Raw genomic sequence first — 24,680 nt, 5'->3', positions numbered from 1 at the left:
ACTTCCCAAAAGTGACAGTACGTGTTTGTAACTATAGAAGTTGTCACAGGAATAATGTTTGCCCATGCCTCAGCGAGAGCTACAGCCTAAGATACTTGTGTAGCACTGGGAACTTTGCTAGCTGTGTATCTACCACCTATAGAACTACAGAGTGATAATGGGCCTCACTTCTGCAATCATTTTGTGTATGTCTGGACTGCAAAACATACCATGTTATGGACCTATCACATCCCACACCATCTGCAGTCTAACAGATTGGTAAAGCGAGCCAATGGCATCCTCAAATGCAATTTGTAGTTGGCCGCTTGCCCTGGCTCTTAAAGACTGGGACTCGCACCTGGATCAAGCTATCAATTGGGCCAATAACTGACCCCATCTTGGAGGTAGCCCCATGCAACAGGCCTATGGATTGGGTGGTCCCCCCATGACCTATGGGTGGTGACCCGGGAAAGCTCCAGGCAGGAGATCAGGTAGTAATGAAGCATCCTCAAGGAGATAAATGGGAGGGGACACTATTAACCAAAGGTATGCGTAATATATGGTGGGTATTTAAGTCAGATTCACCTAATGGGAGCCAAGCTCCTTGTTGTCTTATTCCTACAGATTGCATCTGTCCACAAGTGCAGCTATAACAATTCCTAATTGAGCCTGCCACTGAAGACGACTCCTGCTCTGTCACCAGTCTGAATCGACTAGCACCATGACATGGTGGACTGTTTTAAATGAACTCTTTTTATTAATGTCTTATTGTATTTCCTGGGTAGGGCGTGTCTACTAACCTTCTTATTACCCAGATATTAATGAACTTGTTCTTGAAAACCTCAAGGAGTGGCCTGACCCTGAAAAGCATCCCCCAGAAACATGTTCAAATGACTTTCACGTGGTCCAGCTGCAGTATCCATGCTGGAAGAAACCCGCCACCGTGGAGCAAGTGAAGTCCTAGTCTCTGAGTAGAAGAAACAGGATAGTTGACTGGCAAGGTGGTAACTGTCAGTGCACCTGTGGCACCAGTTATTATCTTGGGTTCATTCCCTACCTGAAGGCTGGAATGGCTAACTGTGGGAGGGGAGGTGATTGTTGTAGCTCTGCTTATTTGGGAATTTGTTGTTACAAACTTCTTGAGGGGAACCCTGTTGATCTCCCTTGAGTTTGTGTCCCCAGTAGTGCATTCTGCATCTGTTCAGCCACTTGAGCCATTGCGTTTATGGGAAAATCTGCCCCCTCCCATCCCTATGGCTGATAACATTCTCCAGCAGTGGTGTGAGGCCCACCAGGTGGGAGAGCGCATCACAGGTTAGAACAAAGTTATTACATGGTTTGTGACTCATACCTATACAAAGGTGTGGTGGAATGGTACTCACTTTAATACAACTAGAAGGAGGCTGCATCCGCAAGTCTCCACCACTTATCCCCAACCTTTTATACCAGTAGAGTTCCTAAAGCAAATTAGTACTATAATTCTGCCATAGCAGTGCCCTTTCTTTAACCGGATACAGCATCGTCCCCATGAGCTCTTTTGCTCTCTGGGAGGTAAAGCATGGTTACAGGCTCCCAAAGAGGGAAAAATAAATGTGACCTGTAAGAGAATGGGGTGTTTACTATTGTCTCTGGCTGTTCCCCCACAGAGGGCCCCAACACCACCTGTGTATAATTCCAAACCTTGGTGGAAGTAACAGGTTAAAATCCCAACCCTCCTAAATGCTTCATTGTTCACTGCCCAAGTATTGTTCAGACCAGAACAATGGTATGTCCCAGCTACTTTTCCAAACTATTCAGCAGGAGCCCAGGTAGCTGAAGGGTTGCTTAGATGGAAATAGCCAGTCATTTTCCATTCCATAAGTGCACTTAAGTCCCGCAGACACAGAGATATTCCAGGTTATCTTTGGAACAGACTTAACTCATCTATGAATGTATGAAACTTGGATAAATCCCAGAAAAACACTGAAGGAGTAGCCAATCTCTGACAGGCAGTAGGGCTATTCACTAGAGAAGGCATGCTCGAAGGAAAAATGTTAGAGCACACTGACGAATTGCTAACTGATGTAAGATTAGAAACAGCTCATCTTGCCCAGGTCATGATGAACACTGATTTTAAAGCAGACAAAAATCAAACTTGGAGTACTGCTTGTGCGCAAGTCCAGTTATCATTAAATATGTATTTTTCCCAGGTAATAAACAATGTTAAAAATAGCCCCCTGGCTTAGAGCATCGTTGGATGCTTGCAACATTTAAAGAGAGATACCCCTAATCAAAGTACCTGGGTTACTACTTGGGAAGGCTATGATAAAGGAAAACATTCATTCCCGGTGCAGGGGGTAAAAGAGGGAAACTGAACCACTGCTTATTTGCTAAGCACGGGGCTAGGAGGAGGATACCTTTGGGACTGGAATTTGTATCATCCCATATGAAAAATAGTTACCCCTAATGGCCCTCGGTATGTGGCACAGTCCCCCTCGGTTCAAATTATCAGCACCTTAATTGTATTAGAAACCCTATGAAGAGGCTGGCCTCTCAGCCCACCTACCATGACCTGCGAATACAAGTTACCTAATGTGTCATATGTAACAATAGGCCAACATGTTTGTTGGCAGGGACCAGGTCATTTGCTGCATGAAAATGGTACCACCTGGACCTTGTGTAACTGGTGTTGCTTAGGAGCTAAAAGTAGAGCCATTGCTCTACTGCAATTAAGTAACTGCACAATTGCCCTAAAATGACCAGAAATTTCCTCTGAAACTATATCTCTCAACTTCACAATACCCACTTCATGGGTATCAGAAATAAACATGCCACGGTTAAAAAACTGCAATAACATGAAAAATAAGCTGCAAAGCCTTGAGACAAAGGCTCAGCAAGGCACTCGGTTGGCTCTCCTTGCTCGAGAGGGTGGGCAAATCACCAGTCTGGCTGTCAACATGCCCGAGCCATCTAAATGGTATAATGTAATCTGTGCTATTCGTGTGTCACCACGTGTCACCTCAACTATGTGGTTAACTATCTTGAGCATCATAGTATTCTGCATTGCCCTAGTGCCAACCGCTAAATGGTGTTTCAACCGTTGTTGTCATAAATATGTTCATGCTATGCAAGTTAAATTTATAGATCCCTCCCTATTTCCTGATGTAGCGCATGTGGCTTTGGCATCTCAGTTATAGCTATCATAGTGCTTCAGCAAGCAAGAGGTGGAGTGTGGCAGCTGAAAAGTATATCTGTGTGAGAAAAGTGCTTGCTGAAGGCTCTATGAAAGAAAAAAGAAAAAACCAAGTGTTTTTCTGTATTTCTGTAGATATTAAGCTATAAGTTGTTGCTAAAAGCCTAATAATAGTTTAAAATGTAGTGAGGCCTTGTATAAAGTAAGGCCTAGTAAATTTAGCAAAGCCTAGAAGTAGTAAAGCCCTGTGGCGCAGTTAAAATTACCTTATCAAAGGAATGCAAGGCTTGTACTGCTATTGGTCAGTCTAAGGACAGTTGAAGAAAAAGGAATCTAAGTGTTGTACGTTATCAGTGTCTTTCAGAATCCATAAATTAGCTGAAATATCTGGAAACCATTCAGAAGGAAGATGCAGCTCTGTGAAAAGGATTAGTTAGCTGTTGCCTGGATCAGTGGGCCGGTGGACCTCGAGGAGCCCAAGAACTGCATTCCAGGGTCCTTCCCGGCACCCCTCAGACAGCATTGTTCAGGGATGCCTGACCTCGCTGGACTTTGTGGAAAGAGAAGCTTGCTGTGTATCGGGCATCAGAGGGACTGCCGATAAGTTGCCATAGCGAATTGCTTTTGTCTGTCAACGTTTGTCTTGTTACTATGCATAATTGTGTTTTTGTTAAGTCAATAAATCTTTCCTACCTTTCTACCCCTGACCATACTCTCAATCTAAACCCTCCACAGGCAGCTGGGAAACCTCCCACCCCTCCTGGCTCCAACTCTGGCAGGGAGAAGGCACAAAAGTGGATGCAGTGTGGGAAAATGTATCAATAACATTTCTGGGAAATGTAGGTTTGGCTTGGGGGAGATGTTACCTCATTTTTTTACTATCTAAAACTGTTGTTTCCTTGGCTGGTAGACAGGTATGTTTGTAGCAAAAAATTAGCTGACATCTACCCTTGGCAGCAAACCTCTAGCTGCTGCTCCTGGGCTATCACCACTGCTTCTTCCTTCCTTGCTGCCAGAGCCTCCAGAGCCAGAGGGAGGCTCTCCAAGGAAGGGGCAAGGGAAGGAGGGGGAAGCAGGACTACCCAGGGTACAGTACTGGTCAGTCACAGGTCTGCCTTAGAAAATGCACTGACACATTCCAAACCAAAGCAAGGAAAGCCAATGAGCAGAGGTGCACCAGGCAGCTTTACAAATGCAAGCACCATGAATTATTGTTTCTAACAAAGATACAAAGAACCATGAATGCTTTATACAGCAAGGCATCTCCTTATACTGGGGAGACAATCAGAACTTTTTAGGCTTATCTCATGGCTAATTGAGCCCTAATTAAGCAAGGCCCATTCAGAACCAAACTGACATCCTCACAGTGTGAATACACACAATGATTACTAAGGGTAATCGGCCCTGGATTTTACTCCACAGTAAATATATTTAACAGTAAGGAGCAGACACATGACCAACTGTACCAAGCACTAGGTGCTAATGAAGTGCCAGGCCAGTAGGTGGCAGGGAGCCTGGTTTACTGAGTCTATGGCTACCAAGGGTAAAACTGATTAGGGGTGCAGGTACACATTCTGCACACTGAGGTAACATACTGGGAAAATGCTGTTCCTCACTTCATGAGGACAACTTTACTCTGGCGTGGAGTGACTTAAACCAATCAAGTCACAATGTAAGACTCTGCCTTGTTTGTCCATTTTACTTTTGCTATGGACTAAAGTCAATTTACTCGGTAAATATGATGCGTATTCATGCCCTCAACCCTGCTACCAATACTTCCCCACAGACATCAGGCATCCGCCGCTCATCACCCACCTGCTCATTCTTGTGCTGTGTCATATGTGATTTGAGCTGGAAGTAGGTGTTGAATTTACTGGGACAGAACTGGCACTGATAAGAGCTGTCAATCAAGACAACCTGTTTGGCTTCCAATTTGCCAGCCTCGCTCTCTTCTACAGAGGCTATGGCCTGAGGATGTTGCGGAGGGTTCCTGGATGCCTGGCTTAAACCTGAAGGGCAAAGGCAGAGGGAGAAAGTCAAAGACAAAAGGCAAACTGAAGCATTCTTGAAGGTAGTTTTAGAACCACTTTGAAAATGGACTAAAGCCAGGGCTCTGCATTGCTGTACAAGTGCCCAGTTTTGATTTCTGATCCCAACTGCCTGCTCCCCTCCAAACTCAATTCTTTCAGCTAAGTGAATTAAATCAAGGGACCTGATTATATTGGCGGTCTTCTTGTACCCATTATTACTTGCAGTTCTCTCAGAAATATACTGGGTGTCTCATTAAAAACCTGCTCCAAAGAACCAACAATTTAGGGCAGATTCACTTGCATCATTAAGGCATTCTTAGTGCAGAAGCTGCATGGCGTTAGCTAGCCAGCTGACATATCTGATTCACTAACTGCCCCAGCATCAGCATAATTTAGAGCAACATTCAAGCTAATCTAATTTATAGATGCTAGCTGTTTCCCTATGGGACCATCTATCAGATGAGGATTGGGTAGCTATAGCTTTTTATGACTATATGCCAACTAAGGATTTGCAGCACTGAGTTGTACTCCACTCCACCCCATAACAGAATTGGGGAGTAATTATTAAATGCCTCAGCTATGCCACTGTATGCCAGTGAGAGCTCCTCAATGCTAATAGCATTTTCATTGAGCCAGTCAGGACAGATGCCACCACTTTACCCGACATAAGTATTGCAAAACAACCAGAAGAATTAGAATCACAATTAGATCAAAACCATATTCTGTACACTAATATATTAGATGCTGCTAAACACTCATATCCAAGTTGTGGAAGCACAAGCATTAACTCCAAGGAAAGCTAACCCCCTGCCTCTTAATCCAGAAGGACAGGGGGAAGAGGTTAGGAAGGAGCTGGAAATAAACAGTGTTTGGTGTTGCTGGGAGAAATACTTTGCGATCTAACAGTCACACCCACATGCAGCGAACCTGTATTCTCTTCATCCTCCTGCTGGTTGGGATTCAGTGCCATGACCTGTACTGTGATAGAGTTGCGGGAGATGGTGCATCCAAGTCCTGGAGGCCACACCTTATGAGTTTGCATGTGCTTCTTCACATTAGATTTCTGGGCGAAGGCTCGACCACACACAATACACTGGAAAGGCTTCTCACCTGTGTGACTGAGAGCAGATGGCAACATGTCAACAGTGAGCAAAGACTGGAACAGGCAGTCTCCAAATGAGCAACCCAGTGGGCAGCTGACCCAGGACCAACCTGAGAACCTCTCTGCTAGGGATGTGAAAGGTTAAACAATTAATTATTTAAAAGACAACCTCACTGATAACCAGTTATTGTTTAATGCAGGGTGGGGGAAGCCACTGCAATGCCCCAGCAGGAACCAAAAGGAGCAGGGCAGGCAGGAGAAGAGAGAACTGGGAAGGGATAAAGGAGACTAGCACTCCTAGCCTATGAGGTTAAAAAGGAAAACAGTGCAGCCCAATGATCCATCAATTAAGCAATTAGCTGCTCCTTCACAGGTACTCCCTACCTTCCATCTTGGGCTGTGCTGTCTAGCTGGGTTTGCCACTGTCTCTTCCCGCTACTGTCAAAAGGCCCTCAGTTATAGCCCAGGAATACAGGGGGTAGGAGTGGGAAAGGAGGAGCTCTGTATCTAGCACATTTTTCTACACTGACCAAACCTGCCACTTGACTTTGTTTCCTTGGCTTAAAATAAAACGCCCTCCTGACCAGGAAGTATACGCGCGCACGCACGCACCCCTCTCCCAGCATGAATAAACCAATCTCAGCTTGCAGGGAGGGAGAACTTTCCACTACTCCCTCCTTGGCTCAGGATCAGAAACACCATGTGAGGACCCTCAGGATGGTCTTGATGTTTAAAAGAATCAGGCCAATAACATACTGAGGTTTTTAATCTCTGCTCAGAAACTGAGATTAGAGATTTCATCCTTTTGGGTTAGGGACAGACATTCAAAAAGCCTGAGCCTGAATTGATTCAACTTTTGCAGGTTAGTCTAACCTGGCTAGGCTGAACCACTTTCCAACCATATAGACAAACCCTTTGGACTGAGGAAATTCAGGGACATGCCTGCAGTGGCACTAGAGCAGCTCTCCCGCCCTTGCAGAGCTGAGCTGGGGGGGGGCGGTGTGGCCAGGCTCCAGCAGGGCTCTGATTAGGGAGGGGAGTAAACCCCCAGCCTGCCTGCAGTCCTGGGCTTTTTCCCCCTGTTCAAGGGGTGGGAGTGTTGCCAGCCCCCAACTAGCACTGAGGCAAAGCTGGGGTGTGCAGTGCATGCATCTGTTGATACAGAGCTTTTCACTCTCCCCCCCTGCTTCTGTATACTGCCTGCAGCAAACTGACAGGCAAGCAAGCCACTCCCACTGAGCCTGTGTTACAAGACCATTACCTCCTGATGTGCTGCTGCAAGTCAAAGTTCTTGGTGAAGGCCTTGTCACAGTAAGTGCATTTCAGTTTGGGGGATTTAGGTTTCCCTGAAAGAGAAAAAGTGCACTCTGGGCAGCTAGCACAAGTTGAGCAGTCCCCAGCTACTGTGTTCTATAGGGCCTTGACTTCCCTTTACAGTCAGGACAAAAATACAGGGCACACTGGGATCTCACTGGCCAGCTCAGAGGCAGATGCTCACAGAGATAATGACATATTTCAAGTGTAAGCTAAATGTATAACCACAGAATAAGGGGGAGAGAACAACCAGCGCATAGATTAAACAGACTCCCATGCAGAAACCACGGGCCTATTTCCATTTGCTATAATGTGTAATAGCCAAATATCAGTAGCTTTTTCAAGGCCTTCTTGACTGTAAGCAGCAGATTGGGATTAGCAAGTAGGAGCATCCTGCCTTTGGCCTTTCCCCAACCCAGCAAGGTCAGCCACATCCAGTAATATGCACATACTCCTTTCAGGTTATCAGAAAATCACTCAATCACATTTTCTTTGCACTGATGCACATTTCACCCCTTATACAATTCCAAGTATCACAGCACTTTTCAAAGCACCCAGTGCTTAAACATGTAAAAATGCCCAAAGTGTCCACATTTCAAACAGCTATCTATAACTCTGGTCTGAGTATAGTACATTTTCTGTAGCATTTCAAGGTGTATATTTGCTAACAAAATGTGAGAAGTTTGCAACCTACAAGTGCAAGACAATGAAGATGTAGGTATCTAGTGTCTGGAAGGTGGTTCAACATACAGAGACTTACCTTCCTGCAGCCCACTCTCAGTTTTGGAACGCCTACTTTTGGAAGCTGAGGTGGAATCAAAACTTGCCACATTTCCCCCACCTGCATTGGTCAAAGGAGCAGCAGTGTTGGTGCTTTTGCATTTGAATCCCTGCTTCCCAGGGCTGTACACTGGTGGAGATGGATACACTGCACTTTCCACACACTGGCTTGGAACCTGAAATAGTGCAGTTACCAGTACAAAATATGCTTACAAGTTCAGTGAGAAGTGATAAACCTCCACCTGCCTCTTTGATATAACACAAATAAAAGCTTATAAGAGAAGCTGTCAGACTACTGGTTTTCTAATAAAGTGTTTTGCTAAAGTATTGGAACAAGATACCTAAAGAGACCAAAATGGGAAGTTCTGGAATCTCCATTCCTGGAAATTTTCAAGAACAGGTTGGAGAGTCACTTGGCTGGAATAACTTAGTCAAGAATGATTCTGCTTTGAGCAGGGAGCTGAACTACATAACCTTGTGAGTCCAGTCCAGTTCTACTTTCTTATGATTGCCCAAGCAGATCAATGTTCTGGTCCAGTAATCTGCCTAACCAAAGAGTGATTAAACCGCTGCACAAGGCACAACTTTGGCCCATTATACCTACTGCTACTCTTTTGCACTATTCTACTAAGCAATACATCTTTCATCCCGGTTTGGCCTCTTTTCCAGCATTTGTAGTCATATGCAGGCTATTCCCCCTTAATATAGCAAAATACACATGTTCAGCTCTTCTAATTTCTCCTCATAAATCATACCTTCCAACCCCTTAATTATTTTTCTTGTCCTTTGAATTCCCTTCATCTTGTCAACGTCATTCTGAACATTTCTTTCCCACAGAGGAAATAATCATTGATTATAAGACAGCATAATATATCTTTCCCTGGCTCTAATGTCTATGATAAATTGTATTTCTAATTCAGGTGACTTATGAGTAGCATCCTCTCCTTAGCTCACAAAATAGGCTTATAGAAACTTTAACCATCCCACACTTGTTGGCTGGATAGAAGACTAAAGAAGCACCTGACGCATGTCCCTGATGGTAATGCCAGCAGTGCAAGGCCTGTGTCACAGTTTTACCTCTATGGGTGGATAGGGTTGCATTCCCAGAGTCTGTATCTCCACTGTGCCATTTCCTGCCATAGGGGCAGACGTGCTGTACACCTCTACTACCCCAGTGCCACCAGTACTTGGCTGTCCTGGTGCTCCCAGGGTCTGAGGGGTAGGCGGAGGTGGCTGCGGTGGGGGAGGAGGTGGAGGTGGAGGAGGCGGGGGCGGCTGGGAAAGATATCCAGCTCCAGTGTGCATACTCAAACTGCTCTAAAAACAGAACAAGAAGAAATAGTCAGAGAAGGCACTGAAAACGTAGCCTGGATCCAACAACAACAAGCTGGAGGTATAGCATCCTCAAACATGTTCTACTCATAACTCAAGATCCCACATTCAGGCAAAGCAACTTCTTGGAAAAACTCACTTTTCCAATCAAATGCAAGCAGCTTGCTAACCACAGAGTATTGATGGTATTAAGGGAGTAATGATCACACATTGATGCTGAGCAGAGATCAGGTCAATCTGTTTTAAAACCACTCAGTAAGCTGGTACTCTGCTGTGCTGGTGAAAGTTCTAGAGAAGACAAAGTTTCATTTCATATCTTAAGTTTCAAGCTCTTCTGCCTACAGAGACAACTTTTAGGATGTGAAGGCTGTAGCCAGTGCAGTAATGCCAAAACAAGTTTGCAGTTGAAGCAACAGTTCTGAGAGAGGAGTCCCATCAATCAAACTAAGCAATGACCATGAAACCCAATGATTATATTTTATCAATATTATTTCACTGTTGGGCATAGCACATAAGGACAAAAAGCAGCAAAGAATATATTATGGCAAGCTGCATAATCTACTACAAGAGGCATCATGATTGTTTCCCTGATCCAACCCCTGCTGTTGGGTTTGCAAAGGTATCCATGCTTCGGCATCAAGGCAGACATCTAAGCTTGCAGACAGTGCTCTCAGGGTCTGTTTTGTTATTCAGGTGGTGCCTACCTATGAAATTAGCCCATCTGAAAGATGCATCTCCTTACCTGTACAGAGGACTGCACTGTGGGCATTGGTTGGTCCAGGGATGTAAAAGCAGACATGGCTGACATCAGTACCTCATCACTGACTAAGATATTTCCTTGCACTAGTGTTTGGATCAGAGGAGATGGGGGAACTGTGATATATGTGGAAATTTGCTGAAAGAAGGAAAAATGTGTTAGGGCTCAAAATTATTAAGAGAGATTATAACCTCTGAAATGCTAATAAAAATGGAGACATGCTCTTTACTGAACCACTGGCCACTTGCTATGGGAAACTCTGCTCTATTGATGGCCATGAGAAAGATTTATTGGTTTAATTTACTGATTGAATTTTTGCTTTTGGCTCTATCCTGCCATCATCTGACTGAGAGAACCAACAACAAAAAGATAACTATATTGAAGTTCCTGAGGAAAACAAGGAACCCACCTTGTCCTAGGAAAACTAAGTGCTCAGGGGAATGGAGATGGAATATGGAGATCGCTTTTGCTGACAACTCAAACCATGTTGGCTATTAAGGGTGACCTGTGCTGAAGATTGATTAAGATGGGGTGAGAAATTATTTCAGCTGGAGGGCCATTTAGTAAGTTTTGGGGACTTGTCAAGGGCCACATCCATCTCCCCCTCTCTCTCTCTTTTCTTCTCTCTCTCTCCTCTTTCTTTCTTTCTCTCTCCCTCCCTCCAAAACTCAGCCAAAGGTATAGTTTGCCAGGACCCCTGACATTCAGCTGTGGACCGAGATGGGGACTTCTGCTGCAGTGGGCAGACAGGTAGTGACATCATCACCTGTGGACACAGTCAGCAGGTTCCAGAATTTGCCACCAGTGTCTACAGCTGACACTGCTGCCCACCCACAGCTGACACTGCTGGCAGGTTCCAGGTCAGGGTTCCAGGCAGCAGCTTCCATTGTGCAGGAGGAGAGCAGCATTAGCTGTGGACACCACCAGCAGGGTCTGCATCTAGGTTCCTGAATCTGCTGGCAGCATCCACAGCTAATGCCATTGCCCACTGTGGTGGAAGCCCTACCCAGGTCCACAGCTGATGCCACTGTGTCAAGGCTAATGCTGCTGGGCTGAAGCAGTCCTGCCTACCTGCCTGGCACTGTGCAGCAGGTGGAGCTGCCAGCTGCCCGCAGACCAGATCCAATCAGTTGGCTGCCATCCACCCACAAGCTGGATCAAATCTGTAGGTGGGCCAGATCTGGCCCACAGGCCATATTTTGCCCACCCCTGATTTAAGACAATCCCATCACCTTTAGCTGTTATGTACCAAATGCTCTTACAAGTCACAGAAGTGGAGAATTCAGAGAGGCAGATAAGTTGATTAACTGTGGAAACTGGATGTAACCTCCAGAGCTAACAGTACCTTTCATCAGTACCAGATTAAAAATCCACAAAATTTTCATAATTGCTGAAGTGTATCTTCTTGATAGCTTTTAGGACCATGAAATAGGTTGTGTGTGTAAAGGGAAACGTGGGCACAAAGGCAGGAATACTATATGGATTCACTTCCATGTTTGGGGAGGAGAGGTTTATTCTAGAGAAGACCTTCTCTACATTCCTGTCACACCATGCTGTAAAGCCACGGAGCTGAAGAAACTGGGAGGATCCAGGGATATGGATGCCAAATCCAGCAGTCTTCCATTTGGTGCATGAACCAACACACAGCTCAAAGATAAGCCCAACCCTACATTTGGAAGAATCAGCAGCCAGTTTTACAGGAACTGGCAAGCCTGGTAGGGCCATGAAACTTGCACTCAAAGCTAGAATTAGTATTACCATAACAAGAATGTAACTTCAAACCCATTTTTAACTCTTTACTAAAAAGTGTGGAGGCATTTGTTCTGAATGAAACCTCATAGTAAAGAGATTATCTGGACTTTGCAAAAGGATGCCAGAAGGTGAAAAACAAGGTGGGGAGGGTCAAACTAGACATCCCAATGGGAGACTTCAAACCTAGTGTAACCAGACACAGCATTCATTCTGAGTTTCCCTCGCCCTCAAGAGTCTGTGGCACAGAGGCTCCTGGTGCCCAGCATAACTACCTGTCGATTGGCACTCTGAGCTGGCTGCACCGATGTGATAGATGGCGTGTACACACTGTTGGTGGCCAAAGAGACCGTAGCCAATGAGGGAGTATTTCCTTGGCACTGCTCCCTCTTGTGAGTCATGAATGCTGGCAGTGAATTGAACTGCTTCTTACACTTTCCACACAGGAACACATCCTCATCATCTGTAATCAGAAGGACAAGCACTGTTATCTGGCTCCTTTCCCCCATCAAACCACATAGCTGCATTTAGGTACAAGTAGGGTTAGCAAACATAGATGCTATAAGCCTGTAGCACCATCAGAGTTACAGGAGAGTGACTGAATTCTGTTCTTCCCTGTGTAGTTCCAGCCCCTTTGTTAGCTGAGCTATCCTTGAAGGATTTATCTCCTCATGGAGGAGAAATATATAGCCAGCCCTAGCATTCCCATAGCACTGTCCATCTAAGCCCAATAGCTTCCAAAACAATCACAATACCCTAGCACTCACAACGTTGCCTCCAAGTGAGAAAACAGGCACACAAAGCTTAAGGGCCAGATCCTATTCCACATGTTAGGTGCTTAACAAGACCGTTGGTACCTAGGCTTGATCTTACGCCACACTGCACAAGTCCCTGAAAAACAGTTCATGCAAAAAGATCCTTTTTCTGCTCTGTGCTTTCTGTGACTTAGTCATAGGGATAAGATGTTACAAAATGAGCATGTTAACTTCTTTTCAGAGCAGGATTGCTCTGAGTAGAGGTGCACCGATAGAGATTTTGGGGGCCGATTCTGATAGCTGATTTTTAAGGAGGCATATCAGCTGATACAATCCAATTTCCGATACAGCTGTGGACGGCTGGTAAGTCTGTTGTGGTGAAAGGGGAGTGAAGGGACATGGGAGGGGGCAGATCAAAGCCCCCTGCAGTGATGGAGGGAGTGGAGTTGGGGTAGGCGCTGCCCAGCTGGGGTGGGGTGGGGGTGAGATGGAGCTGCAACTTGTCTGGGGGGGCGTGGCTCCCGCCACTGCTCCCACCGCTCATCCAGCAGGACACGGGGGACATGTGTCACTGGATTTATGCAGGGAAGGCTGGGGCCATGTTGTTCAGCACTGGGAGGGGAGCTATGTGAGGGTGCCTGCAACCACCCCAAATTTTGCCGTAGGCCCCCCTCAACTCCATAGCGCCCTCCCAGTGCTGCTGCTGCCTGCCCTGAGTGCAACACAGTGTGGTCCCCAGCCCACAGTTGCAACCCACCCCACTCAGATCAAGGGGCACACGCCCCACCACCCCATGCCATCCCAGACGAGCTGCCGGATGAGCCCCATGCAGCAGTGGAAGTCCTCCAGGCAGCAGGTAGCATGTGGAAGCAGCACACCACTTGCCCAACCAGGCAGCTCCTGCCCCACGCACAAGGCTCCAGCTCTAGCTCCTAGCCGCTTTCCACTCACTCAGCCACCCACAGTGATGAGCAGCCACCAGTGGGTGGCTGAATGGATGGAAGGCGGCCGGGAGCTAGAGCTGGAGCCCTGCAGTCTGGGGCAAGAGCCGCCAAACACAGGGTAGGGGCAGGTGTCAGTAGAAGCATGGTGCAGGCTGCTCAGGATGGGAGCAGGGTAGGGCTTGACCCACACAGAGTGCTGCCTGGCAGCTGCAGGCCAGGGCAGGAGTATGTGGGGCTGATCACACCTGCACTGCACCTCCCAGTTGAGCTCTGCTTTATGCACCCCCTGCCCATGCACTTCATCATACCCCCACCCAGCTCCTGGGACCTAGCACATAGGCAGCCTCCCTGCACACATACCCACCCCCACACCGACCCACCCACACATAACCCCCAACCCCCAAACACACAATATACAAGACTAAGACTTTATTTTGAGCTATTATGCAATCACCTCTATATATGCTACTCAAAAAAACATAAATTAGGACAATTTTTTTTAATAAGATTAAAATATGTTATAGTATATGTTTGATTTTTAGTATATGATTCCCTTTTTTAATCTATAATTTGGTAAAATGATATCTCCTAAAAGATTTTGTGTGTGCAGCTCTCAGCAGCTCACCAAAAATCATTAAGTGGCCTGCCAGCAGAAATAATTACCCAGCCCTGTGATAAAGAAACAGCAGCAAAATCAGAACAGAACCCAGGTCTGCCTGCCAGCTCCTTTCCTGAATTGCTAGCCTTCAGTACTTCCCCTTAACACAAGCAGCAGAAAAAAATTCAGCTTATTCAGCAAATCCTACATGAAGTTTGCAGCACTGGCACTCAAACGTTTATGTGATTTGTAAATTGAGCGTGCTGGGCATAAACATCAATGAGATAAAGATGTGCAGCTGATTCTTTTGAGCATCGTTGCCCTATCTTCTTTGTGATAGTTCCAGCAGGGTTTGGAATGACACCATGTTGGGATATAAGGTGTAAGAAGCCTAGGGGGCTCGGTGAGTCCCCACCATGCCATGGGATGCTGAGATACAGATCTAGTCAATCTACAAGAAATAGACTGACTAGATAGGCTTGTCTTGTACTCCTCCCAAACAGGGATATTCTATACGGAAGGCAGCAAGGACAGGGCTGAAGGCAGCAAGGACAGGGGCTGACTAGGCACACATGGGGCTCCACTTGCACGTATGCCCCCTTACCTGAACGAAGGCAGCAGGGGCAGCAGCAGCTGATCCCCCTAAGGTAAGTGGGGAGAGGAGCCAGCACAGCTGAGGTGGATCCAGAGGGGAAGCCCCCCAGATTTCTTTTAGTTGAGCTGGCAGGGAGCCACGCGCTTGGTAAGGGCGTGGCAGTGTTTGCGCCAGCGTTAGCGCAGGCGGGCAAGCAGAAGACAGGAGGAAGACTTTGGCAAGGGTAAGGCGAAGGCACCGCACCAAAAAAACCAACACCCCGCCGCAAAATAAATTTTTAAAAATGGCATGGATGCAGAGTGCTGCTAGGGCCCCTGCCCAGGGGCGCCACCCACCTGGGGCTTCTCTGAGGCCTCCCCCAGAGCCCACGGGGATGGGGGAGGCCGGGAATGGGGGCTCCAACACCTGTCCCGCAAGCACCCATCTTAGGGCCAGGAGGAGCAGGCTGAGGGGGATCAGGGAAGCAAAGCATGAAATTGATGAGTATTTCCTTTCCCTGCAGGGCCATGCACCAAAGGAAGAGGTAAAAGAGGTAAGTTGACCCAGAATAAGAGACGCCGGGTACTCATCATAGGAGACTCCATCCTGAGAGGAACAGAGGGTCCCATTTGTCACCAGGATTCCATGACACGCGAGGTCTACTGTCTGCCCGAAGCACAGATTCAGAACATGATGGAGATGATCCTGGCCCTCATCCGGCCCACTGATTACTACCCCATGGTCCTAATCCATGTGGGCACTAATGATGTGGCCAGGAGCAGTCCAGATTGCCTGATGAAGGACTACCAAGCTCTGGGAAGCAAGCTCAAGGAGATAAGGGCACAGGTGGTCTTCTCATCGGTCCTTCCAGCGAGTGGATGTGGAATATGCCATGAGACCTGCATCTGGGATGTCAGCTTGCGGCTTTGGGAATGGTGTCTTGCGGCGGGCTTCGCTTTTCTGGACCACGACCCATACTTCAGAACAAGAGACATGCTTGAGTGGGATGGGCTTCACCTCTCTCCCAAAGGTAAGCATGTGTTCTCTTTCAGGTTGGCTGATCTCCTCCAGTGGGCTTTAAACTAGGCTCATCGGGGGAGGGGAAGGAAGAGGGCCGAGGGACCCATGGAACACCAAACCAAGTGACACCCACAAGAACAGCCCAGCCTAGACAGGCGACGAGCACAAGAAATACCCAGGTAAGAGACAGGGGCCCGGATAGTCCTGAGATTGTGGGGGAGGCGTATACACCCTCAGGAGGCCTTAAACGGCTCTCTACTAATGCTCATAGTGTGAGGAACAAGCAGAAGGAACTTGCCCTCCTGCTAGCTAACACAAACCCAGACATAGTGGGGCTCACTGAAACTTGGTGGGATCTAATGCGTGACTGGGTGGTAAACTTCAAGGGCTATAGGCAGTATAGGCAGGATAGAACGGGGAGGAAAGGACGGTGTGTGGCGCTCTGCGTCAGAGCAATACACATCCTCAGCAAACACCACTGAGTCTGAGGTAGGGCAGACTGAGGTGCTCTGGGTCAGAATTCAAGAGGGTCGGGGGGAAACACACCTAACAGCGGGGGTCTACTACAGGCCACCCAACCAGGGGGAAGAGCTGGACCGGAAATTCTCAGGTCAGCTCGCGGAGGCAGTTAAGTCAAGGGACGTGGTCATCATGGGTGACCTAAACTATCTGGACATCTGCTGGGAAGAGCAGTCAGCCAGGTCTGACCACTCACGTAGGTTCCTAGTCAAGTTACAGGATCTCCATCTAATCCAAGAGGTGCACAGTCCCACCAGGGGAAATGCCTTGTTGGAGCTGGTCCTGACCACAGGCAACAACCTGGTGAGGGGACTGCAGGTGCTTGACTGCCTGGGTGATAGTGATCATCGCCTACTGGAATTCACCATCCAGCACAGGGTGACAAAGGCCTGCAGCAAGGCAGCAGCCCTAGACTTCAGGAGGGCAGATTTCAATGAGGTAAGGAGACTAGTCAGGGAGGCACTGAGGTCCCGGAGGGGAGGGGAGTTGGGAGTCCAAGAAGAGTGGTCGTTCCTTAAGGAGACGATCCTCCAAGCCCAAAGGGTGACAATCCCCACATGGATCAAAAGGGGCAAGAGAGCTCAAAAGCCCCCATGGCTTACCAAAAGCATCCAGGAACGGCCCAAAGCCAAAAAGGAGGCATATACCCAATGGAAGGGAGGGGCCATCACCAAGGAGGATTATACCTCCATTGTTTGAGATTGTAGGAGGGCTGTTAGGCAGGCTAAGGCAGAGGTGGGACTGGGACTAGCAACCCAGATCAAAGATAACAAAAAGTCCTTTTTTAAATACATAGGGGGTAGAAAGAAGACACCAAGTAACGTGGGGCCTCTGCAGGACATGCTTGGTAATCTGGTGGTAGCACCAGATGACAAAGCTAATCTCTTTAACAGATTCTTTGCTTCCATTTTTCTGAGCACGGACAGGGACATCCCCCCCCACCGGGAATCCAGACAGACCCAGCGGAGGTGCAGCCCGGCCCAGGGTCAGTAAGGACCTAGTTAGGGAACTTCTGGAGGGATTAGACGTGTTCAAATCAGTAGGTCCTGACGAACTCCATCCCAGAGTGCTGAGGGAATTGGCAGAGGTCATTGGGGGACCCCTGGCACAGCTTTACGAGCATTCATGGGGCTCTGGTGAGGTGCCAGAGGACTGGAAAAGGGCCAATGTGGTCCTCATTTTCAAAAAGGGGGAGGAAAGAGGACCCAGGAAACTATAGGCCAGTTAGTCTTACCTCGGTCCCAGGGAAGCTCTTCGGGAAAATTATCCAGGAGCACATATGCAAGAGACCAGCGGGGGAAATTGTGTTTAGGGGCAATCAACATGGGTTCATTAGGGGCAGGTCCTGTCAGACCAACCTGGTTGCCTTCTGTGACCACGTCACAAAAGCCTTGGATGCAGGTGTTGGGGTGGATGTAGTCTTTCTGGACTTTAGGAAGGCTTTCAACACTGTCTCTCACCCCATCCTTATTAAAAAATTAGGTGACTGTGGTGTCAACGCTTACACAGTCAGATGAGTCACAAACTGGCTGGAGGGTCACACCCAGAGAGTGGTGGAGGACAGGTCATTTTCGACCTGGAGGGATGTGGGCAGTGGGGTTCCCCAGGGCTCAGTCCTCAGGCCCACACTGTTCAATATCTTCATCGGCGATTTGGACAAGAGAGTGAAAAGCACCTTGTTCAAGTTCGCAGATGACACTAAGTTGTGGGGAGAAGTGAGCACATTAGAAGAGAGGGACAGGCTACAAGTAGATCTGGACAGGTTACAGAGGTGGGCAGATGATAATAGGATGGGTTTCAATACAGACAAATGCAAGGTATTGCAGCTGTGAAGGAAGAACCTGCAGCGTACCTACAGGCTGGGGAACTCCCTTCTTGTCAGCATAGAGGCAGAAAAGGATCTTGGAGTCACTACTGATTCCAAGATGAACATGGGCCGCCAATGTGGGGACACAGTCAGGAAGGCTAACCACACCCTGTCATGCATCCATAGATGCATCACGAGCAGGTCCAGGGAGGTGATCCTCCCCTTCTATGCGACATTAGTCAGGCTGCAGTTGAAGTACTGCGTCCAGTTCTGGGTGCCATACTTCAAGAGGGATGTGGATAGCATCAAGAGCATCCAGAGGAGGGCCACTCGCATGATCAGGGGGCAGCAGGGTAGGCCCTATGAAGAGAGGCTATGGGACCTGAACTTGTTCAGCCTCCACAAAAGAAGGCTGAGAGGGGAACTGGTGGCTGCCTATAAACTTGCCAAGGGGGACCAGCAGGCAATGGGAGAGTCCCTGTTCCCCTGGGCACTACCAGGAGTAACAAGGAATAACAGCCATAAGTTGACTGAGGGTAGATTCAGGCTAGACATCAGGAGGCACTACTTCACAATCAGGGCGGCTAGGAGCTGGAACCAACTTTCAAGGGAAGTGGTGCTTGCCCCTACCCTGGGGGAGTGGCAGCACCGAGGCTGTCCACCCTCCTGTGCCAGGTCACACCCACTGGGCCACAGAGGCCCCAGGGGGAAGGGCAGAAGAATGGGGAGTCCTGAGCCCCAGTGGTCAGCCTGTATCCTCCGCCCTGCCCCCCAATGAGCTCTGCTACATTTGGGACTCAGGTGCTCCTGGAGGGGCAGGGGGTTGCTGGCCCCGGTCTGGTGGCCCTGGCAGCGGGGAGGGAAGGGCAAGGGGCTGTGGGTTGAGAGTGAGGACCACCTAGGGGTGGAGTGCTGTGGGTTGGGAGTGAGGGGCATGGGCAGGGCCAGGGAGCTGCAGGTCGGAAGCGAGGGGCACCAGCAGTGCGGTGGGGAAGGGGGAGACTGTGGCTTGGGAGCAAAGGGCAATGGTATGGGCAGGCACTAGGCACTGGCATATCAGGGCTGCTCAGCACCACAAAGCAGCAGGGGGATAGCTGCAGCTGGACCCACGTCCCAGTGAGCAAAGGGGGCAGGGGGAGTTCTAATTTTCCTTGATTAAAAAAATCAAAATCAATGCCAAAATATATAGGTATTTAGAATTTAATTTATGATGATTGAGGCACTGGTAAGCTTCAAAATTGCTTTAACATTTTTTATATATCAATACAACATTGTGTTCAACTGATACCTATATATAGTGGTGTTTCATTTTAATTGTGGAAAAATGTAGATTTGGAGGGTTTTAATCAGAGAATTTGGGATTTTTAAACAGAGAAAGTCAGGATTTCTGAATAACTGGGTTGAAAATATGCCCCTAAATGACTGAATAACAGTCTGTGAAAGCCAAGACAGAATTTCCTTCTTCCATGGATTAACTGGGCTGCAAGAGCTAGGCCTGCTGCTAGCCACCCCAAGCCACCTTGCTGCATGAGAAAAAAATCACACCAAACTTCTAGTCACAGTGGCGACACATAGGTGATACATATACACCCCCTGAGAGCACTGGTGCACCCCCTGACAGGCTGTGCCCCCCGCTTACGCAATGGGCAGGGGGAGCAGGTAGGCGTGCCGGTGCCCCCCCATGAGTGCTGGTCAGGGAGTGGGAGTGCTGGATGAAGAGCCATGGCCACTTCCAGGAGTACCGCAGCTGCTTCCCAGTTGGCACAATGGGCCGCTGGGCACCACCCTCCTCCTGGTTGCGGGGGGGGGGGCACATGCCCTCCTGACTAAGGTGGCACCAGTCACCCATGTCCAGACGGCACCATACAGTCCATCTCTATCCCCACCCCCACCACCAACCCTCACTTCCTCCTCACATTCCGTCAAATGTGCTAATAGGCCACAATCTCTTTAGAATTAACATGTAGTAGCAACCCTCCACCTCTGTCCCATGGACAACTGCTCTGCCAAACCATTTCTGACAGTCATTTAGACAGAAAATGCTGTGGGAAAAACAGCCTGTTTGAGAGCCACCTTTCTCTCAGTGTGCATCATGCAGAGAAGGGACTCACCCATGGACTGGATGGTGTTGGATGCATTGACATTTTGAGCAGATGGATCTGTAACTGCTCCTTGACCATCCAGCAAGGACTGAACAGCCAGCACTGTCTGATTATCCATTCCTGAAAAAGATGGAAATAAGAATTATAGGACAAGCATATCCACACCCAGGCTCAATTCCTACCCCCTACTGCCCCCCTCCCAAAACTGAAACCAGTTCAGAGTCTAAATCTTGTCTCTATGGTTCATATGACTTGAACAAGCTACACAGAAAAGTAGTACCCTCTCTCCCTTTCACGAGCTCCTTGCTTACTAGTTTTCTTCATTCACTGAGTTAGTCCTCTTCCTGTACCTATCTCTATCCTATTGTGTTAATTTTCTTGAAAGAGAAACCTGCTATTCCCCTGCAGAAAGCCATCTGGGATGGATGGGAAGGAGGTAAGAGAACATCTGACAGCTGATGGAGGGAGATGACTCTTGGGAAGCTTGTTATGGAGTAAAGAGGGATTTTTTTTAGCAGTGGGAACAGAGATAAGACAGGCTGCCACTGTTGCTTGGGATGCAGATTAAAAGCATATGGAATTTCACAGATGTTAAAGATGGGGGGGAGGCTTTGAGGTCCAAGTGTAGCACATGGGTAACCCAAACTGGTTTAGTCCCTCTGAAAAGCAGCATGGTACTGCAGAGAGCATCAGGATTTCTCATGTTACAGACCTGCATCAGACCTACCCCAGCCCTATATAATCTTATTACTAAACTATAGGGCTGTGCAAAATTTCGGCAGCTGTTTTGTTTTGGAGGTGTTTCGGCCTGTTTCAGTGCCCAAAAGACCAAATCTGAAATGAAATGGAAGACTCTGAAACATCTCCGAAACGAAACGAAACCATCCAAAACATTTCAAAAATGTTTTGGATGTTTCGGAGCTGAGCTTCCAGAGAAACAGAAACTAAGAAGAGGGAGGGAGATGAGAGAGGGAAGGACCGCTCTGATATTGACATCTATAGCTGGCCAGTGCCTGCAATCTGTCCCTGAGGTCCCTTCCAATCCCAGTGCTCTGGGAGAAGGATGGCAGCCTGCTGTCATCCTGCGAGGAGATCCAGAGGCCTGCGCCCCCTGGGAAGGGTCTGGCACAGCCCCACAGCTCTCCCAGGGGGCGCAGGCCCCTGGATGTGCATGTAGGATGACAGCATGCTGCTGCTGCCGGCTGGGGCAAATGCCAGCACCCGAGTCTACTCAGGGCTCCCACGCTGAGCAAAGCCAGGGGAGTCACGGAAGAAGCACCCACAGCCGCCCTGCCTGGCCCAGCCTCCTGGCACTTTGAAAAAAAAAAGCCCCATGCTCACCAGCTGTAGCAGGGGCTGTGGGGGCCCTGGGGTCTCCTGGCACAGCTCCCTTGTCCCCCCCTCACACAGCCACCATTCCCCAGTCACCCTCTCCTCTCCCCACCTGGCCCCAGCCATTCGGGAATCAAAAAAAAAAAGCACCCTGCACTCACCAGCTGTGGGAGCTCTGGGCCCATATGGCAGAGCCCCTCCACACAGCCCCTGCTCCCCAATCTCCCCCCCCCAGCCAGGGCAACACATAGGGGGTACACGTGCAACCTCTGCGCATAACAGTGCACCCCCTGCAAAAAGGCACCTCCAACGCTGTCGGCAGTACCTGTGTGCGATTGCCTTTTGCCACCCCAGTGTCTGCAGGCAGAACACGATTGCCCCGACACTGTCAACGCTGCTGACAGTGCCTGTGGGTGAATGCTGACCTGCAGTCAGCGCTTACCACCCTCCGCCACCAACAGTGCCGGCGGCATCTCCAGGAGCTCCCTGCTCACTGTCACCACAGGCTCAGCTGTGCCCCGCCCCCCCAGCCACCAGGGGCATGCACCTTTCGTGCCCCTGCCCAGCCCTGCTCCAATGGCTCCCTGCCCCTCACAGCATCCTGGCACTTTAAAAAAAACAAAAGCCTCACACTCACCGGTTCTGGCAGCTGTGATTAGGGCCTGAGGGCTCGTGGCAGAGTCCCCCAGAGCAGTGCAGAGCAGTGAGGATCGACGCCTCCTGCCTGGCACCCACATGGCAGCTGTCCCCTGGCGCAGGTGCAGCACAGCCCAGCAGGGTGCCACGCACTGTCTAGGAGCTGGGGCTGCTGAGGCTGAGCAGTGCCAAGCTCCAGCTCACATGTGGAGCTGCCCCAGCTCCCAGGAGGCGCACAGCATCCTGCCAAGTAACGCTGCACCCGCACCATGGGACAGCTGCCATGCGGATGCCAGGCAGAGGGCTGCTGCCCTCCACTGCCCTGCACTATACTGGGGGGCTCTGCCATGAGCCTTTAGAGGACCTGATCACTGCTGCCAGAGCCAGTGAGTGCATGGCTAATTCTTTTCTTTGCTGTCCTCCAAAATAGCCAAATCTGAAATTTGAAACAAGACATAGTCATTTTGCACAGCCCTACTAAACCATTTTAAAAGGGACAGAAGGCTTCAGGCACAGGTTTCTTCCCTCTCTTCCCTGTTAGGCTTCACATCTTTGTTCACGAACCGCATACAGATTTCAAAACTACTTAGAGAAGCTCAAAGTTCAAATCTCACTTCTCCTTTCTCAATTAACTTTCCTCTATGTGACAGTAGCATTTTACAGGTTTCCTTTGATTTATGCAATACATGTGTTCCCAGAGAACAGCATATAAATTGAATATACATAAAGTGAAAACACTTTATAATGTAACAAATAGGAATAGGCTCCCATGGCAGTGAGGGAGGGAAGGAGAGAGTGAGGCACTCACCCCAGCCCCAGGAGCAGATGACTCCCAGGCAGCATGGGGCATGTCCCTCACCCCAGCCCTGGGAGCAGCTGATACCAGCTGCTACAAGCAGCTGGGCTGCACCATGCCCCAAACTCCAGGGGGTCTGCCAGTCCCCACTTACCCCAGCCTGTGCTGGAGCGGCTCCATGAGTGGCCGACTCCAGCTGCCTATAGCAGCTGGACTGCACCATGCCCCAAACCCCCTGGGGCTCCACCTGTCCCCACTCACCCCAGCTACAGCTGTTATGGCTTCTAAAAATCCCTCTAGCTTATCTCCTACCCCTCCCCCATCAGTGAAGCACAAAAGAACTTCACTAACACTGGAGACAAAACTAGATTTTGAAACGTGCAAAAGCTAGTGAAGGGCCCTCTGCACTTGGTCGTGCATTCAAACTGAGTGCATCAACCGTAACATGCCATCAAGAAGAACGCTGACAACATAAGGAATTCTGTGATCCATTCTACACCACTTACTGCCAATATAGGAACAAAAGTAAGGAACCCGCTGTTGGAGAAGATGCTGGGGGTGTGGGTGGAAGATCAGATCCAGAAGAAGATGAATTTTTCCTCTGCTGCAATAAGGGGTAAGGCCCTATAAATTTATGGCTGCCTACTTCAAGATGATGGTGGCCCTGAAGAGCCCTTTATGGCTAATAAGGGTCAGTTTGACAAGTTAATCTGGTGTATGAATTGCACAGTGTTAAGATGACTGGGGAGTCTGCAAATGCTGATCATGAAGGTGCTGCAAAGTTTCCTGAGAGGTTTCAAGCAATCATAGCTGCTGAGGGTACAGTCCTAAGCAAGTTTTCAATGCAGATGAAACAGGGCTGTTTTGGAAGCAGATGCCATCTAGGACATACATCTCCAAGGAAAAGGTTGCAAGTGGGTTCAAGGCAGCAAAGGACAGGCTGACTGTCCTACTCTGTGGCAATGCTGCTGGAGATTTTAAGTATAAGCCACTGATAAATATACCACTCCCTAAACCCACGTGCATTAAAAGGACTGAGTAGGAACATGCTGCCTGTACAATGGGCTGCAAACAAGAAGGCATAGGTTACAGGCCAACTTTTTGAGGACTGGTTCACTCAACATTTTATCGTGGAGGCAGAGCGCTATGGCATGGAAGCTAACCTTGTATTTAAGGTGTGGCAGAACACCGTCACTGTCTCTCTCCAAAACTCTGCTACCTGATAATTTGGTTACCATGGTCACGCCTCTGCCCCACCCCTTATGTGAGCCTGAGCTGGATACATTCCTGAGGGAGGGGGGAAACCTGCTTCCTCCACCTACGTGACTGGCATCACATACCCGGGTAAGAGGCTTACAACCCAACTGGGAGGAGGGTAGAGA

General features: G+C 48.7%; 1 protein-coding gene across 2 annotated transcripts in view; it reads right to left on the bottom strand.

Moving 5' to 3' along the window:
• Window positions 1-24,680, bottom strand: part of ZNF341 (zinc finger protein 341) — a 56,777-nt gene that overhangs the window by 22,034 nt on the left and 10,063 nt on the right. For both annotated transcript variants that reach the window (XM_090064913.1, XM_090064912.1), the window contains exons 2-9: window positions 20,544-20,654; window positions 12,491-12,678; window positions 10,452-10,604; window positions 9,455-9,694; window positions 8,358-8,553; window positions 7,545-7,629; window positions 6,109-6,299; window positions 4,967-5,160 (exon numbers count right to left, since the gene is read on the bottom strand). In XM_090064913.1, coding sequence (XP_089921039.1) covers window positions 4,967-5,160; window positions 6,109-6,299; window positions 7,545-7,629; window positions 8,358-8,553; window positions 9,455-9,694; window positions 10,452-10,604; window positions 12,491-12,678; window positions 20,544-20,654 — 1,358 coding nt within the window. The remainder of the gene's footprint in view (window positions 1-4,966; window positions 5,161-6,108; window positions 6,300-7,544; window positions 7,630-8,357; window positions 8,554-9,454; window positions 9,695-10,451; window positions 10,605-12,490; window positions 12,679-20,543; window positions 20,655-24,680) is intronic.

Source organism: Crocodylus siamensis, chromosome 10 (assembly GCF_052110815.1).
Source record: "Crocodylus siamensis isolate JL-2025a chromosome 10, ASM5211081v1, whole genome shotgun sequence".
NCBI classification, from domain to species: domain Eukaryota; kingdom Metazoa; phylum Chordata; order Crocodylia; family Crocodylidae; genus Crocodylus; species Crocodylus siamensis.
The sequence above is the reverse complement of the archived record's forward strand: the minus strand, read 5'-3'. Positions and strand labels throughout refer to the sequence as shown.